General features: G+C 35.7%; 1 protein-coding gene across 50 annotated transcripts in view; it reads left to right on the top strand.

Moving 5' to 3' along the window:
* The window catches only part of ANK2 (ankyrin 2), a 675,434-nt gene that overhangs the window by 597,736 nt on the left and 59,205 nt on the right, over positions 1-18,493 (top strand). For 20 of the 50 annotated variants that reach the window (XM_032292510.1, XM_032292509.1, XM_032292511.1 and 17 more), the window contains 3 exons: positions 5,552-5,696; positions 11,638-11,740; positions 12,461-12,564. In XM_032292510.1, the coding sequence (XP_032148401.1) occupies positions 5,552-5,696; positions 11,638-11,740; positions 12,461-12,564 (352 nt within the window). Of the gene's footprint in view, positions 1-5,551; positions 5,697-7,973; positions 7,986-11,637; positions 11,741-12,460; positions 12,565-17,391; positions 17,428-18,493 lie in introns of all 50 variants that reach the window. The other 30 variants (XM_032292517.1, XM_032292523.1, XM_032292527.1 and 27 more) reach the window with 5 other exon arrangements.

The raw sequence follows: 18,493 nt of genomic DNA, 5'->3' as shown, positions 1-18,493 counted from the left end.
TTTTTATGAAACCTGATATCATCCACATGGACACAATGCAACATGTGTTTGAAAATTGTTAGCTTATCCCTGTTTCCTCTACAGCCTGTTGTTTTATTAGTAGTAACAGTGTACTGATACCCAAAAAGAGTATCCAAACTCTTGCCATTAAGGATGACACTATGTTTAATACTAATAGCTTTTAAGGAGAAATATTAAAGATGTTTCTTTAGTTTCTTCAAGATAAAATCGTAAGGTAAAACTTTACATTGAGATGTCCTTACACTGAGATATCCTATCAGGCTAACTTGCTGTATACATATTAAAGTAATCCATAATATCCACTCATGAATCCAATTAACAAATAGTGAATGTGATGTTATTGATGTTATTGTGTGGAACGCTCTATAACTGGTGCACAGTGGAATCAAAGGTGAGCATGAGACATGCCTTTAGGAAGCCTATGTGGAGAAATAATGTAGAAATTAAAAGATATATAATGGAAGGCACTATGTTATCCTTTTCATGTCCACTTGGGGAGATCAGGAGATAGATATACCTAACACAGTCTCATTAACTGCTGAGAGATGACAGATTAATAACAGGGTACACAGATTTTAGGGATTAGATAAGGAATAGTATGGGAAAGTCTTGAGATAGGAAAGTACAAGAGAGAGAGAGAGACAGAGTGGAAAAATTCTCCAGTCATTTGGTTTGCTGATGCATAAAAACATACCAGGCTCTGTTGTGGACTGTTTGAATTCTTAGCTGAAAAGTCTGGGAAACAGGACACCTTAAATATCTCAGTTAATGATTAAAACATTTAAACCTGGTTTTATAAAGATTTAACCAGCAGGGCTACACAGAAGGAGTTTATTGGGAAGAACCTGGAAAGAAGCAGAAATCTAAGAAAAGCGAAAGCATTTACTAAACCTCTGTAATGCTAGGTCCATGCCTCATTTAATCTTCATACCATCCCTGTGACACAGGCTGTGAATATCCTTCCATATATTTTTTTTTCAGGTAAGGAAAGACTTATTTTTGGAGAACAAGGCCTAGACACATTAAGTAGTTTGTTCAATGGCATGCAGCTATTAAGTGGTGGGTATGGAATTGAAACCTAGTATTACTATTGTAATAGCACAGCCGTGATATAAATAACATCCTTATGGAGGAATATGACAGTGAAATGCAAGGAAAAGACAGAACTGAGAATTCAGTCTAAGAGAATTATAGCATCCAGATTTAACCAAAGATGCGAAGGTAACCCTGTAAGTCTTCGTAGGATCATGAGTTGATCCCTGTCTTCACTGACTCAGCTTCCCAGCCATAAATGATGAGGTGGGGTCTGTACAACCAAAATGCCTATAGAGATGTGACTCACTTATGCCTTATTCTCATGGATTCATGAATAGATGGCTTGTGCATACATCTCTGCTAGTACTCTGGAATGACATGTACTAGTAATCAAGAGAACGCCAAGCTGGCCGAGTGCTGGGATGAAATATAGAGGCGCCTTCTCCTTTGATACACTCACTTCTGTTGTGAACACTTAACACTTAGTGGGGCTCTTCATCTCAGGTTTCAGTCCTTTTTCCATATCTCAGCAGGAATAATATTTGCTTGAGAGGAAGTGGGTTCCATAACATTTCAGAGAATCTTCTTGCCAGTATTATGAGGGGTTATCAGGAAGGGGAGCCATTCCACTTTTTTTTTTTTTTCTTTGAGACAGAATCTTGCTCTGTCACCCAGGCTGGAGTGCAGTGGGGTGATCTCAGCTCAGTGCAGCCTCCATCTCCCAGGTTCTTTTGCCTCAACCTCCCAAGTAGCTGTTACTACAGGTGTGCGCCACTGCACTAATTAATTGTATTTTTAGTAGAGACTGGGTTTCACCATGTCGGCCTTGCTAGTCTCAAACTCCTGACCTCAGACAATCCACCTGCCTCAGCCTCCCAAAGTGTTGGGATTATAGGCATGAGCCACCGCTTCTGGCCACCATTCCACTTCAAGTTATTCCCATGCTATTAAGACCTGTGTCCTACAGGGGTTAAATACACCAATCACTATCGATGAGGAATCTTATGGTTTCCAGATATCAAAACAATTGTATGTAAAAAGCCCGCAATACGCTGATGCTTTACAGTTAGTAGAGAAGAGTTTTCACAAAAATTGTTTGGAAACATTGGAAAATAAAACAACAAGAAAAAGGTAAGTCATAAATCTGGGAATCATCATTCTATTAAGGAGTAAGTAGGTAACGATCAGAAGTTATTCTAAATATAGGAAATAATAAAGAAATTCATTTTAGGTTTGTCCTATAATGTAAAAATAATAAAGGTTGCTTCTGGTTTTGTTTTGTTTTCACATCAAATAAGCACATTGAAGAAAAGAAAGTACATAATGATTCTTTTAAAGCTGTCTGAGTTGTACAAAATTCTTTCCAAGTCTACTGCCACTCTACTCAAACAAATAAGAGCTAAAGCTTTTAATCTGAATATTATTTTAAATAATCTCTTCTCCCCTCTTGGCTTAGGCAAGGAAGTAGTTGTGCTATTTGCTCATGTAGGGAATTTTCAAAGAGAACTACATTAGTAAGGGGGTGGGTAAAGAAGATGAGCTCTGCTGTGGACATGCTAAATCTGAGATGCTTATAGAAAATTTAGGTGGAGAAGACCAGAAGGCAATTGAAATATAAATGTAGAGTTCATGAGAGAGGTCTGGGACCAATACAAACCTGTGTTTAGCTAGTGGGACCTCTAAGTCCACATGATAATATGTGAAATAAAAAGAAAGGGCAGATTGAAAATAACAACATTTAAGAGAAGTAGAGACAGAAAAGACTCAAAGACGTAGGGCGAAGACCAGGAGAGATTTGTGTCAGAGAAGTTAAGAAGAATAGTTTTTAAGAAGAATAGTTTCTTAAGAAGAAATCACATCTCAGCCACTGATTAATTGCTGAAGTTAACAAGCCTCTGCTTGATAAGTTTGACTGTTGACAAAGAGGAGTCAGAATGTGAAATAAAGAAGGTCTAAGAATTAGGGAAAGAAGATACCATATTTCAAAGATGGCAGAAATATGGATGTTTTATCCATGGAAGGCGAAAGACATCATAGAATCTGTAACAGAGGAGAGAAGGTTGAAGATGAAGGGCCTAACAGACAAAGTATCTAGGAAGATGAGAGGGGATAAGTCTTTGGAGGCAGGGATGGGCCAGCTTTGCACTAGCAGAAATCTTCTCACCCACCAAAGGAAGCAAGAATATGACTGTGTTATTTCAGGGGCTCATTAAATACATTTAAAGCTTTGATCCGTATGCAGAATTTTCTGGTTATATGCCAACTTGGGTGATTTTTTTCAAAGTGATTTTTCAAATTCTGTTAGTTTCTACTTGCATTCACTTTCCATGTCTCACTGCTGATATATACTACTGAATAGCATGATTAATACGCAACTATCTTTGAGAGAAATTTTATATAGCACTGACAAGATTAGTCCCCAGAGAGGTGCCTTTCCCGCTAATGCCAACACTGGGAAAGGATTTAGACACTGCTTTCAGCATTTAGGTCAGCATCTAGGGACTTTGCTTCTTTGGATCATCTCTCTCTGAAACATAGTCAAGACATTGTCTATATATCTAGGGCCACCATAGGTGTATATAAAATACTAAAAACTTACTTTTAATGTCACTCAACTTAGCAGCTGCCTTAGGCAGATAGCATCATAACAAAACCATCAAAATGCACAAAATAAAGGAGAATGTAAAGGACATTCATTCATCAACTTTCAGTGTAATCAGAGGTGGTTTTTTTTTTTTGGTGGTGGTGGTGTTGAGACAGGATCTCATTCTGTTGCCCAGGCTGGAGTGCAGTGGTACAATCATGGCTCACTATAGCCTCGACCTCCTGGGCTCAAGGAATTCTCCCACTTTAGCCTCCCAAGTAGTTGGGAATATAGGAAAAAGTCACCATGACCAGCTAATTGTTTTAAATTTTTAGTAGAGACGAGGTCTAGATGTTGCCCAGGCTGGTTTCAAACTCATGAGCTGAAGTGTTTCTCCTGCCTCACCCACCCAAAGCGCTGGGATTACAGGTGTGAACCATTGTACCTGGCCAATCAGACATTTTTAATTTTTGACTTGTCATCAGCGTCATAAAATTTTGATATATTTGATTAAAAATATACTCTTCAAATGTCTTTCCATCTTCTAACAAGATTCTGTTTACACAGGAGGGGAAGGCTGGGTTCCTGTAGTTGATTTGCATGTTCTACCTGATCAAACACTGTGCCTTGCTCCTTCAGATGCGGAGTCACTCCAGCTAGACTCTCTTCTTTTATCTTTATCTTTCTAACGTTTTCTTTTTTCCCCCTTAAAAACCTTCCTCCCCTACCAAGGTATAACAAGAGTGAAAGACAGATGGGAGAAATAAGAAGCCTTGAAATGTAGGCCCTATTTTATTAAGGGGTTTTGAGGATTTTTAAGAACCAAGAAGTTAAAGCTTATTTGAGTTATATTTACTCCCTGTGACCGTCTTAGCTGCTGAGAGACAGCAGTGAGAACTGGCAAATTAGGAGAAGCAAGGTGAAATGCAAAAGCAAACAGACTTTGAGGAAGGATGAGATGCCTAAAGCTGAGTAGTATTCAGAATTTGGTGCTGGAATTTTTGGGAGTAGGGATGGAGTAGGAGAGTGGGGGAAATAAAGAGAGAGTGTATAAGCAGACTTTTGGTTTTTATTATTATTATTTTGTATTTTTTGACACTAGTCTCTCACTGTTGCCCAGGCTGGAGTGCAGTGACACAATCTTGACTCACTACCTTCACCTCCTGAGTTTAGGCAATTCTCCTGCCTCAGCCTCCCAAGTAGCTGGGTCTACAGGCACATACGACTGTACCCAGCTAATTTTTGTATTTTTAGTAGAGACAGGGTTTCACCAGATTGGTCAGGTTGGTCTCAAGTTCCTGACCTCAGGTGATCCACATGCCTCAGCCTCCCAAAGTGCTGGGATTACAGGCGTGAGCCACTGTGCCCAGCCAACTTTTGGTTTTTAAATAATCTTTTTCGCTTTTCTAAGGGATCCATAATGTGCAGCTTGCATTGTGCTTGTATTATGTGACAGATTCTGTATTTAACCATTCCCTTCACTTTTTCATGAATAAGAATAGATGTAGTCTTCTGAAATGTTAATAAAACCCGTATTTTTTTTTCTGAAAGTAATGTAGGCTTAATCCTAAAGCAGACTATGCCTATGTTTTGGTAAATCTATAGTTAGAATTCATCTTAGAAGTTTTTTCTCCCAGAAGTAAACAATGAGTGGTATCCAAACTTAATATTAAAAGAATTAAAATTCAAGTGATTACTTTTTCTTGGCAAGTAGTAAGAAAATCAATCAAATATTGCATCTCTAAGTTTTAACACTGTGTAGTTGTTTGCTGGTGTTCTGTGTTCTAGTGTGCAGTGCAGTTTCATCAATGTCAAGGCAATGATGTTGGTGCATTTCACAATCATGATTATATTTTGTGGTTGATATTACATTCAACAAATAATCCTCCTTCTTCCTCTGATTGTTTCAAGGTGATGACACAATGACAGGTGATGGGGGAGAATACCTTAGGCCTGAGGACCTAAAAGAACTGGGTGATGACTCACTACCCAGCAGTCAGTTCCTGGATGGTATGAATTACCTGCGATACAGCTTGGAGGGAGGACGATCTGACAGGTATCTCATAAAGCTTATACTTGATATCAGCCAGAAGTATCTGCAACATATTTTTCTGATGATGATAAAAATGTAGATGCAATTACTGAGCACTTAATAGGTACCTTATTAATCTCAGAAGTTAGCATGCTATGTTATTCCATTCTCTAACAACTTTAAGACGTGCCCATTTTAAAGACAAGAAAACTAAGGCCTAGGAAGATAAAATAACTTGGCAAAATCAAACAACTAGTAAGAAGCAAACCCATCATAAATAAGAACTCTTATCGTTTAAATGTGGTGTTTTTAATCACTGGCCACTTTTTCCTCAAAAGGACAATTTTGCCTTACAGACATTCTTACTGAGCGGTATCACAGACACTTTGAATACTCTCCCACCCCCGCTTTTTTGTTAGTGACATAATTTCTGTGAATAAAGTATGTTGTGAGGCTGAATTAAAAAGAAATACATTCAGAACAAAACTACCTGAAACTGACTTTTTCATGAAAAAGAATCCGAACAGAATCTCACGAGAGCCTGGATACAGGAGAAAATTGGAGCAAAATCTGAGGGATCCCAGCGTTAATAGACAAATCTGGGAGGTTTATATGATATTCTGAGATATATGATCAGTGTTACTTTTTGTTATTATTAACTAGTACTACTGGCACTTGTTATTTTTTGACGCAAGTTAGGTAATAACATTCTGTGGTTCCTCATGGAAAGTATGATTAATAAGTGAGGCCATGAGTATGGATGTCATAGCTAGGCACAGTGGCATGTACCTGTAGTCTCAGCTACTTGGGAGGCTGAGGTTGGAGGATCACTTGAGCCCCAGAATTTAAGTTCAGCCTGGGCAGCATAGCAAGACACTGTCTCTTAAGACAAAAAATAGAGTAAGTTTGTCCATGTAGTGTAATGTGTTCTGCTAATCAATAATCTCAGGTTTATAATTTTAAAGTTGGCTCCATTATAAGCTATTTTATGAATATCCAGCATACTTAGAGTCTAAGAAATAAATATCTTAAAGAGTAATAGAGTCTAAGTGCATAATGAGCAAAAACAAACTTTTCTTGGGCTTTTTCCCTGAGCACCAATGCCCCATTCCACTATCTTTTTTTTTTTTTTTTTTTCTTTAGCAAGATAGGCTTGCTACTTCATAGCTTAATGGGATGGGAAAGGGTGTAGGCTAGTGGTACACATAGAGGGCCACCAAAGCCCTGAGGCTCCAGGTTACTGGAAAAGATGAAACCAAACTGAGACCAAATGATGAGTAATAATGCTGAGAAAAGGTGTTAAGCAAAGGCTCGTAGGGTGTGTAAGAGAAAAGGGAATGCAGTGATACTGGAGTGTAAGTGTTGAGGATGGGGAATTATATTTGCATAGTGGGTGGATCCTTCTGCCAGTGAGAAGGAGGATGAATTTTATAGGAGAGTTTCAAAGAGCTAAACCTGGAGATTGCAATCATTCTGAGAAGCAATTGTGCGTGTATTCACTGCAGGTGCCGTGAGAGGACTTGCACTCTAACCTTGGTGAGAGTCATGGAGAGAATTTCAGAAATAAAACATTTGAAAGTTTTTTGAGACATGTCTAGGAGGCAAAACTAGTCAGATTTAATGATGAATTTCCTGAGTCAGGTGAAGAAGGGGAAGGAGATTAAATTGACACCTTGGCTTCAATAACTCAGATAAAGGGTGTTCTCAGAAGGAGGAGCCCCTCTGGAGGTAGGAATAGAAGAAGGGACTGGTGTTCCATAAGCCCTCTTGATACATTGATAGATTTGTACCTTATACTCTGAGATTCTTAAAATATTTCAAATTTGAATAGAATGTAATGTTTATGGCATTGCACAAATTGATGATAATCTGTGACTAGTCATACTGCTGTCAACGATAAAGCTTCTATTTTTTGCATGGTCTTCCTTATTAAGAATAAGTACTTGATTTGACCTATTTCTCTTCTTTCAAAGTACTTAGGTTGAGGAAGAATTTAGAATAATACTTTCTATAAAACAGGATGGATGGGTCAAATGCTTCTACTTAAATTCCATACTTTTCAGCACATGAGGTCAGGGGACATGAAACAAACAGACATACTGTGTTCTCCAGGTCTCCACTTGCATTTTTAGATCACCAGATGTATTCACCATTTCCAAATCAGAATTGCAGGCAGCATCTCATTTCCATGGTCTTCTTCTTTTATTTTTAATTTTGCTTAGGCAATTCAATATAAGTTACCTGTTTTCAGTGACCATTTTTTCCTTTGCATTGTGTCTTTATTTGAATTGCTTTCACTAGTACCATGCCCAGGTAGGTATTAACAGAGCATGGAAACAAGTCCTTCCTGGATTTATCCACATTTCCCTGCTCATTGCTCAACCCGTGTGTGTGTGTGTGTTGCTGGGGGAGGGTGCTTATATTCTAGAATTATGGATTTATTCTAAAATAAAGATTTTTATATGTTAAAATGAATAACTAGCTGAGCTAGAAGAGTGGATATTATGATTAAAATGAAAATCTGTGACATGACCCAGGTATGGCTTTGTTTCAACTATCACAGCTCCACCTTGTGGTTGATAACGCATTAGCATGGCTTACCCCAAACAACCCCAATTAGCCTATGTATAGTTGGAGAAGATAGAAAAAATAACCTGATACCTAAAATATACATAGATATGGAAGAATACAAATGCATACAATTTAATACAAATTAAATACAAATATAACCAAGTTATGATTAGTTGGATTCCATGTCTGTTTTATTTTATTGTTGCTTACAAATTAAAAATGCTTTCCAAATTGAATATAAAATGCTAAATAACAATGAACCACAGAAACTTCTTCAGGTTTTAAAACAAATTCATTGAAAATTTTGGATTTCTACTTGTTCAATAAAGTTTGCAACTCCACTAATTGAATGTTTAATAAATATTACAGTTTACCAAGATAGTAATTATTATACTTTTCAATAAAATTACACTTTTCTACCACCTATTTGTTCAGAAAGCAGTTGTACCGTAGTCCAATAAAAAGTATAAATTAAGACCATAAAAAAACCCCTATCACATCCCCTAGCTGAACAGCAAATAAAACTTTACACTTCTATGGCTATGTTATTATACATTTATTAACTGAATAGCAGAACCATTGACTTAATGAAAAATTGGTGACTGTATTGGAAAATATTTAAACTTGTTTTTAATGTCTTAAATAAGAGTGAACATTTTCTGACCCAAGGACTTAAATTATTCCAGACCTTTGTTGTGCTGGTTATATGATTTTAGTGAGAATAATTCTTCAGTTATATTATTTTAAAGAAAATATCCTTTTAGAGAGAATAATTTCTCTGCTGTTGGAATAGTCTGTTTTTATTTCATTTAAGTAGATTATATGATATCATTTTTTTCAAAAGCAGTTAGAAACTGTACACATTGATTAAACAACCAATTAATATTTCAGAAAGCAGCAAGCAAGTAGAGGAAGTTAAAACAAAACTCAGAGAAAGGTAGAGACACTCCGATATATGATTTTGACTTATTGATTCTTGCTTCCTCTCTCTGTCCAACTTTTCCCACTTTCTGTATACATATCCTCATATCATTCTCTAATCAATTTTTTGTTGTCAGATGTCACTTTGTTTCCTTCTATCTCTTCTTATCTCTCTGTATTTCTTTTTTGTTGGAGTTTTAGGAAAGACAAAAATCACCAGCACCTCTCTGTTACTCTCAGTACAAAACCAATTTAGAGAAAGACTCAGGTATCAACGAAATGGATATCAAAATTTCACTTTTATGACTGATACACTGATTGCAAAGTGTGGCTTTACTTTTGTAGCCCAATGGGCTCTTTAATAACACATTCCTGAAATAGATAGACTGGTCTACTTAGCCATAGTCACTCCCTGAGAGTGGCAGTTGAGACTTCATTCATTCTTTCAAAGTTTAGACATTTGCAATCTGGCAGCCATATCACAAGGTTTTATTCGAGGTACCATTATTTGCCATTCAGTTTGTTCTCATTCAAGCTAAATTTCCATTTTCCCTTTTGAGACCAGTGTTTCTGCTATTCCAGAAGATGGTTGAGTCCATAGACAAGCTGTATTGGAAATAGAAGAGGTTTGCTCCTCCACTATTTTCCCTTCCTTGGCCAATTTCAAAACAAAATAAAGGTAAATAGAATTTAAGAGTTGCTGATCTAGTGCACCAGGTACAAAACACATCCAAGTGAATCTTAGCTATCTTTGTCATTTACAGCAGGAAAAAACTAATCCATTCCCCCAACTGAGACAGGCGTTTGCCGAGATTAAACTTTTTCCCAATAATTTGATTTCCCATCAAAAGCTAAATGTAAAACCAGATGTCATACAAACAGCCTCCAATTGCTGGAGCTAAAACTCTTGTTGATGAAATTATTAAGGCTCTGTCAAGAGCCTCAATCTTCTCCAAGAGCCTAATAACATAAAATAGCTAATTCTCAAGTTATATTTAGATTTTGCTTTATTATAAACACAGGTTTATGTATGTGTAAACACATAGGATCAGACAATCAACTCCTTTCATTCATGTCACTTACCCTTTAAGACTTTTTTTTTGGAATATACCTACATGTAAAGTAAGAAGGAGGAGGTCCTGGATAACTATGAATTACCTACAAAGTGATGACTCCATCAAAGACAGTTGATGCTGGCTATATTGACACCTCATACATATGATAGTACATGGCTTACAAAATTAAATATACTTGCAAAATGAAGATAGTTTCTACTAATAAATATGCTAATTTAACATTTAGTCCATAATTCTATAGTGCTTCATTAGCCAGACACCTACTAGCTAAAAGTAAATGAATGTTTGCTTCTATAAATATTGTGAAAGCTTGCATATCTCTTTTTTTCCCTTATGGGCTTTGGGCTAATATTTTGAACACAGATACTTGAACTATACTGTATAAAATATAGTTTATTTAAGATATCAATCTGTCCTTTGAGTTTACAAATTGATTTAAAAGGGATGAGCTTGCATCTATGCAAATGTCAAGTTTTACCTATTACATTTGAGTATGTAATTTAGAACTTCAAAATTCAGACTTTTCAAAAATGTAATGCATGGTTTATCAAGGCCTAAATCCCATTTTGAAGCAAAACCTCACTTTTGGTCCGTGGCCATTGGCAATTTGTCTTTGTGCTGGCAGGTGTGTCTGTGTTCTGGGCTGGAGCTTAGAAACTGTTTCTTGTGCTCATGCATCTCATCACCACGGCAACCAACACTCTGGTGCTTCACTCACCACACACAGGACATGCATAGGGGACAGTGCTCTCGTTTGAAATAATAGCATTGTTGGAGTCACCAGAGACAAACAAGAGGAACTTCACTTCCGCAGGAAGCATGCTTCTGGCCACAGTCCATTTCACTCTGTACCTTCCAGGGGAATGCACCAACATTCAGTCATTCACAGTTCAAAGAGGAGGAGAAAGAGGCATGGAGAGAAAATGGAAACTAATGAGTGAAAATGAAACTGGGCTTTCATTTTGTTCTTCTCTCTGAGGGCTGTCTACTTTCCTCCTAATATTTTTCTTAGTTGCAGGGAGATTAACATTTAGCACAGATTTAAGCAATCTATCCTGGAATTATTTCCTGTGAGAATTTCTTGTACTGGCAGTAATAAACTACAGTTGCTGGTTTCAAACATTTCTGGAAAGAAAATGAATCAGATTAGGAGTATCAAATTTTAACTTCTGGATTCCCTTGTGCTCTTGCCATTGAGCGGTAGGAACCTGTCAAAGGATGTGTTAGTTTAGCTGTTGAACAAAAAGGTAGGACAACACAGAGACTTGTGTCCCCCTGGAAGTTGCGCTGTTAGCTAATAGCACGCTTTTTTCACTCTCCTGCTCGGCTCATCATTTTGTCATCCCAACCCTACTACCGCTGTTGGTGTATGCCATGGCCTCCTGCCCACCTACCAGCCTTCGATCCTTCAGTTCCGACAGGTCTCACACTCTGAGCCATGCCTCCTACCTGAGGGACAGTGCTGTGATGGACGACTCAGTTGTGATTCCCAGTCACCAGGTACGTGACATTTTTTCTTCATGTCTTTGCTGTCTTGAGAGCTTTTTAACATTATCAGATGCTAGAAATGTCCTGAAGAAGTTTTTAATTCTCCCCAAAGTCATTCTGAATTTGGTTGACAAGCTAGGATAAGAGATTTGAGGGTTTTCCTAAAACATGAAAAATGTTCACTAGATGTTTTCCAATGAGCAGTGTTTTTCTGAAAAAGCATACTGCTTATTTCTTCAGCTATACTGAATTCTTCTGTGGAGATTATATATAAACATTATTTTTTTAAAAACATAAAATCTTCATTAAAGGCAAAAGTGAGGTGGGATGCATTTAAGGTATAGGATGAATGCTACAGGTTAAGTTATATCTTTCAATATTTAAAATTGTTAGCTATGAGAAAGGCTTAAAGTTTATTTTGGAATATTTTAATTTTGGTTATGATTTTATCACTTTTGGTGGATTGGGTACAGGGAAATAGGTGGACACCTACTCTCTTCAAAGACAGTTACACAAATGTAATCTTATATAATCTGTTTAATAATGCAATTTAAAAGAGAATGCATTTTAAAAGATTCATTGTAAATAATACATTGGTCTTATATTTTTTAATGAAAATTTTTCTAGGTAAGACCTAGAAAAATTCCAGGGATGCCACTTTTTACATTTCATTATATTTTACTTTAATTGAAGCAAAGTGTTTTTATTCAATCCAGTGTCCTTTGTGTTTAGGTGTCCGCTCTAGCCAAGGAGGCAGAAAGGAATTCTTATCGCCTAAGCTGGGGCACTGAGAACTTAGACAACGTGGCTCTTTCTTCTAGTCCTATTCATTCAGGGTGAGTAAATCAATATTATGTATCCTGATTAAGAGGTAAAAAGAGATGGGAGTGAAAATAGCAGCTTTGTCCAGTAGCTTTAGCTGGTGGCTAGCTTTACAGTGGAGGTGCCCTTTGTTTAAACTTGTAAATAACATTGCTTTATCCAACATAAACTCTGTATCTACACCAACAAACCAGCAAAAAAGGTTGAATTCAGCATTAAAAAACTGACTATTCTTTTAAAACAACTAGTAGAATGCATCAAACAGCTTGCTACCTAACTGGAATGTACTGGTGGCCTTCCTACTATTCATGTACTATCTTTAAGACATCTTAAAAAAAGGAGCTGAATCATTTGGTTTCCAGAAAATGTCTGTGTATTAGGATTAGCTGATTGGTTCAATGCAATAACTGCCTTACTCAGATGTTAATGCATTTAAAATAATGTTACAGAAGCTTGAATCATGCAAATGTATAGAGGAGTTTATATATTATTTGAAGCAGGGATATAAACAAAAAGGGAAATTTGAATGCAACCAGTCAGGTTCTCAGCCATCTTCTTAAAGTCATTCAGAGAGTATACACACCAGTGTTGAAGCAATGCTGCCTGTTTTTATTAGCTCATTAAAAAATAGGAGTTTGAGTCATACTTTCAAACATACTTAAAGTTGTTCTTAAGGTGTTCAGTTGTGTGGAATATAAATTCCCTTAGGAATTTTAAATTATAAAACTCTTCAAATTTTTTCCTTACATATTAGTAGTTTCCAATAATATAGCAATATCATAATTATATATAAAATTTCTATTTTTATTTATTTTAAAGCTCTATTTATATTCTATATATCAGAATGCAATATTTTTGTTTTAATTATTATCCCAAAATCCTAATCCATAAATCCCAGAACTATTTTGAAAAGTAGATCCTTTCTTATTTTTAATATTCTAAAATATTGTCCTTTCAGGAAAGAGTTCAAGATATTTTAGTTAAAAATTTTAGACTTCTTCAACTAATCTTCTACTAAGTAAAGGTTCATACAATAATATTAGTTATATACTTACTGAAAACAATCCTAATACTCTTTTCTTTGTTAAATAAGTAGACGCTAATTTCTGATGGAAGAGTTATTAATGAGAATAAAAAACACTTCATTCAAGTTTACTTACTTTTTTTTTTTTTTTTAAAAAAAAGCTATAAATTACTCAAAAAGTATAACATTGTATTCTGCTAGTAAACTTCTTCACAATGATAAGTAAGAAGGAAAAGAGGCCTGGATGTAGAATATTGAAAGAACATAGATAAGACTCTAGAAACCTTAATAAGGTGTTTAAAATTCATATGCAGCCTACAAAGTGATGAGATGATTTTAGGTAAAATGTAATTGACTAATAACTGAATTTACAAAAGAGTCAGTGCAGGGCAATACTTCAGTTTTCAAAATGAATCATTTATATTTTAAAAAACGAACTTTTGAAAGAAATTCTTTCATTACTGAAAGGCAGCAAAATAGTCTAAATACCTCAATTACACCTCAGTTGTGTACAACTAGATACTATAAGTACTTATGGTGCATTACTTATAATGAACCAACAGCATCCATTAGTTGCAGATGAATTACTTGTTTAATTTAAAGATCTTTAAATTCATAGTCTTCAGTAAACCAGTTTTCCTATGAATCTCAAGCATTTAATACTGACTCTGAATAATTCTCAACATTAGCTGTGCATTAGAATCACCTAGGAGCTTTAAAAAATACTAGTGTCGTAGCCTCAACCCAGATAAATTATTTTAGAATCTCTGTTTTTGGGGGCCTGGCACTGATATTGTCTACAAGCACCAATAGTACAGATGCTTTATATAAACTGTTAGGAAAAACTTTGCTTAATAAGGCTTTGGTTATTAGAGAGAGCTAGTTAATTAAGGTATACCTAGTTCTTGCAAATGTTCTTTACTTCTTGCATTCACTTAGGTATTCATTCTTCACCCATTTGTGCAATTCTACAAAATACCTGACATTGTGCCAGGTACTAAGGAAAATAGCTAAGTAAGATCTAGCTCCTGCCTTTAGAAAACACACTATATGTTGTTATTTAAAGTTAGAAGACACTGAATCTGTGAAGAGAGGGAAACATGGTGGTTAAAAGTGTGCTTTGGAGTCAGACCTATTGGGATTAAATCCTGACACTAATAGTCATATGTGACACCAGACACAAGTTATATAAAAATCTCTGAGTTTCAGTTTCCTTATCTATAAGATGTGCATTATATTATTGATCCCATAGGTGAGCTTTAATAACTAAATGCTTTTTAAATAATTAGTACTAGTAAGTGCTCAATAGATTATAGCTATTAGTATTTGTACAATCACCATACACATGTTCCAGATTTTCACAAATTGCATATCAATTAAGCAAAATGTATTCTGACTCCTCTAAATGACGACATCAATGTGGTTCATTTTTCAGTAGTAATGATTGACTTACTGTTATTTTTAATTAGGCAAATTATTCTTTATTAGTGTCTCTAGTGTTTGAATAAACACAATGCATCTGATGACTCTTAACAGGATGGGTTATTGCTATTGAAAACTCAATGATTCTGGGTTTCCTGATATTTGAAAGCTACGATGATATTAATGTATATGAGTAACACTCATCATACCATGTCATGTAGCAAGATATTTTGTAATTTTATTCATTATATACCAGGTTCCTAAATAGTAGCTTTTATTTATTTTTGAAGAAGTTAGTTTTTGTTTAATTAATTGGGTGAATTCTTAAGCCACTTCAAGATCTACCCAAAATGTAAGAAACACACACACACACTTTTTTTTTTTTCTTTTGGAGATGAAGTCTTGCTCTGTCATCTAGATTGGAGTGTGGTGGCTGATCTCAGCTCACTGTAACCTCCAACTCCTGGGTTCAAGCGATTCTCCTGCCTCAGCCTCCCAAGCAGCTGGGACTACAGGCGTGCACCACCACGCCCAGCTAATTTTTTGTATTTTTGGTAGAAACAGGGTTTTGCCCTGTTGGCAAGGCTGGTCTCAAACTCCTGACCTCAGGTGATCCACCCACCTCTGCCTTCCAAAGTGCTGGGATTACAGGTGTGAGCCACTGTGCCTAGCCAAAAAAAAAAGATAATTTGATAGAAGTCATAATAAAGTTAGTTTTTAATTCACATGCTGCTGATTTGTACATGTAATGTTCTCTTAAATGTAATAAAGGGATTTTAGATGAATAGAAGACATTGTTTCTACCAATGAGCAGTATTGGTGATTTTATTTTACCTCTACGTTATGTTTCCAGTGACTAATGTTCATGACTACAGGACAATAGGTATCAGTGATTTTAAAAATCTGTTCTGTTCGGTAGACACAGCCAATATCTGGCGAAAGAAAGACAAATATTTTCTATTTATGTTAAATTGTCTTCTGATTCACAATGACTCTAATCAACAGTCATTTCTTGTATCTCAGTCATGATCATAACAACATAATCTTGGACAAGAATTTTAATCTTACAAATCTTTGTCATTTCATAGTGCATTAGAAATTAGAAAATGCAAGGCACAGTTCTTAGCAGTAGCTAGCTTTGTAAATCATATTAAATATTGTTGTTCCGAAGGTCTTTAGCTTTTGTAGTGTTTTAATTATAGTCAAATGCCAACAATTAAATGTGAATTCATGATATTGTGCTACACGATATTACATTAACTAGGGGTCTATAGGGTGATCTTTTAAAAAAACTTTTTTCCATAAAAGCATGTTGAAGGCAATTTTGTTGTTCACCTAAAATTGCTCCAAAAATAAAGTCTATTTTTAAAAACATCTTGAAGATATTCTCTCAAAGAATGGGATATTTGGAATGCAAGGAAGTTGAGGTTCTCACCTGACAACATTAATGTTTATCTAATATGTATGGCAGTTAAGTTAGTTGTTCATGTATTTCACAACACCCTAGAATTTTCTTTTAGCTACATAAAGGTGAATTCTTTTAGATGAGGGAAGTTGTTTCATAATAAGTAGCAAAACAAATGTTTTATAAGGTTGGATTTCTGCTCCATTAAGCATGTATACTTTTGAATGTCATTAGGGTTGAAAACACGAGAATCATGTGAAAACTTACGGAAGGTGTTACAGAAGAGCAGACTCATAGGTAGAAGAGGAGTGAAAGGTAGAACCGTAATGTGGGATTAGATATTATGACCAGTGAGGAGGACAGCAATCTCTAAAGCAGGAAATGAAGTATTGACAATAATGAATTATTGACCAAGGCTTTGTTTGCATAGTTTGTTTTTGCTACAATCTAGTGGGTAATTGGTATTACCTGCCCTGCCTTATAGTTTATGCTTCTGTTTGTCATTGAAGCTATACTTTAAATTGTGCCTTCTCTTTTTGCATTTCTTCTGTTACAGCTCAAAAGGTTATTATCGTTATATTTAAAGTATTAAATGTCTAAAATAAATGCCTTTGCGTCAAAACTATGCCTATCAAATCAGAGACTTTATGTTTTTCATCATAATACCCTTGATGTTTCTGTAGCTTCTTGGACACTCAGACTTTGTTAAGCACCCTCATGACCCAATGTTGACCAAGGTTACAAATCCATATCCAGTGATTTTTTAACATCCCCAATTCCCTAAAGTGGGAGTTGCCACGAAGCCCCCATACCTTGCTCTTCTCTCAGCATTTGAATAGAGCTATATCTCATTTGGATTTCCATTTGTTTTCAATGAATACTGTATTGGTGTAAAAATATGTATTTCAGTTGAAAGTCACTTCTGATTTCCTTCCTTATATTTCACTTTATCCATTCCTTCTCTGTGCTAAAGTATCTATTCTGTTGCAGCCGCGCCTCTCCATGTCTTGATCGTGACAACAGCAGGTGAACTTCTGCATAATTCTTTATCTGAACATGTCGCCTATTCCTCTCCCCCTTTACCATCTCCTTCTGCGTATTCCTTGCCTCAGGATGCTTTAGTGTGATGATACCTAGCCAAAGAGAGAGAAAGATTGATGTTCTCCAAATCGTGGCTATTGCTGAATTCCCCTTTCTCTGTGATGAGGAGAAAGTGGTCTTTTTAATTTCAGTGGAAATAAAGTGGGGCTGTCCCAGACTTAATGTGGTCCACCTGTCTTGGTCATGGGTCTCCACATCTCCAGCTTCCTTTGTATGAAAAAGTGCTACATGGAGATGAAAAATGTTGTTCCCCACAATCATGCAAATTGGTTGAGCTATTTTAGGGTTTTATTAAAGGTTATGATTTTAAGTGGCACTTATCAGAGGGTTTTTTTTGGTTGTAGTTCTGGGTTTTATTTTAAATACCATATTCTAGGTGAGACAAAGACTGAAAGTGTATTAATAGTGCATTTCCTTGCTAGTAAGTGCTATAAATGCAAACTTTTGACATTTTAGAAATTGTATTATGGAATGACTCTAGTCAGTGTTCTAAAAATACCCATTATTCTGTTATTTATTTAAAGTTATTTTAAAAGGTTCCTATTAGGCTGCTAATTATAGTCTTTTTATTATACAGCCATCCATTATGGCACTACAGATTATCACTCCACAAAAAAGACAGTTTGTATTTTTATTTTTGAAAATTTTATATACATTCTTATACTTTTTCTCAAATGCATGCTATTGTCTTTCCATACACGACCACAGTGGTTGATAAAGAATTGTTTGGTGATTTTAACAAATTTGAACCACTTTTTTCAAAGCCATTTCCAAGCAATTTTTCAGTTTGTAGAATTTGGAGGAATAGGAAGGAATTAAGAGAGTTAGAGAAGAGAAAGAGCTCATGTTATGGTTTTTCTCATGGTACCTCAGAAATCAGATTTAATCTGAGGCCCTCTTGCTATGTATACGAGGATCACTGAAGCACTCTGATGATTTTTTTTTCCTGTTCTTACAACTAACTCTGAATGCTGCAATCTCCTTCCCATTC

The sequence above is a fragment of the Sapajus apella genome, unplaced genomic scaffold (genome assembly GCF_009761245.1).
Source record: "Sapajus apella isolate SASKATOON/1434 unplaced genomic scaffold, GSC_monkey_1.0 scaffold27, whole genome shotgun sequence".
Lineage (NCBI taxonomy): Eukaryota > Metazoa > Chordata > Mammalia > Primates > Cebidae > Sapajus > Sapajus apella.
Note: the sequence above shows the minus strand (reverse complement) of the source record. Positions and strands in the feature narration are given on the sequence as shown.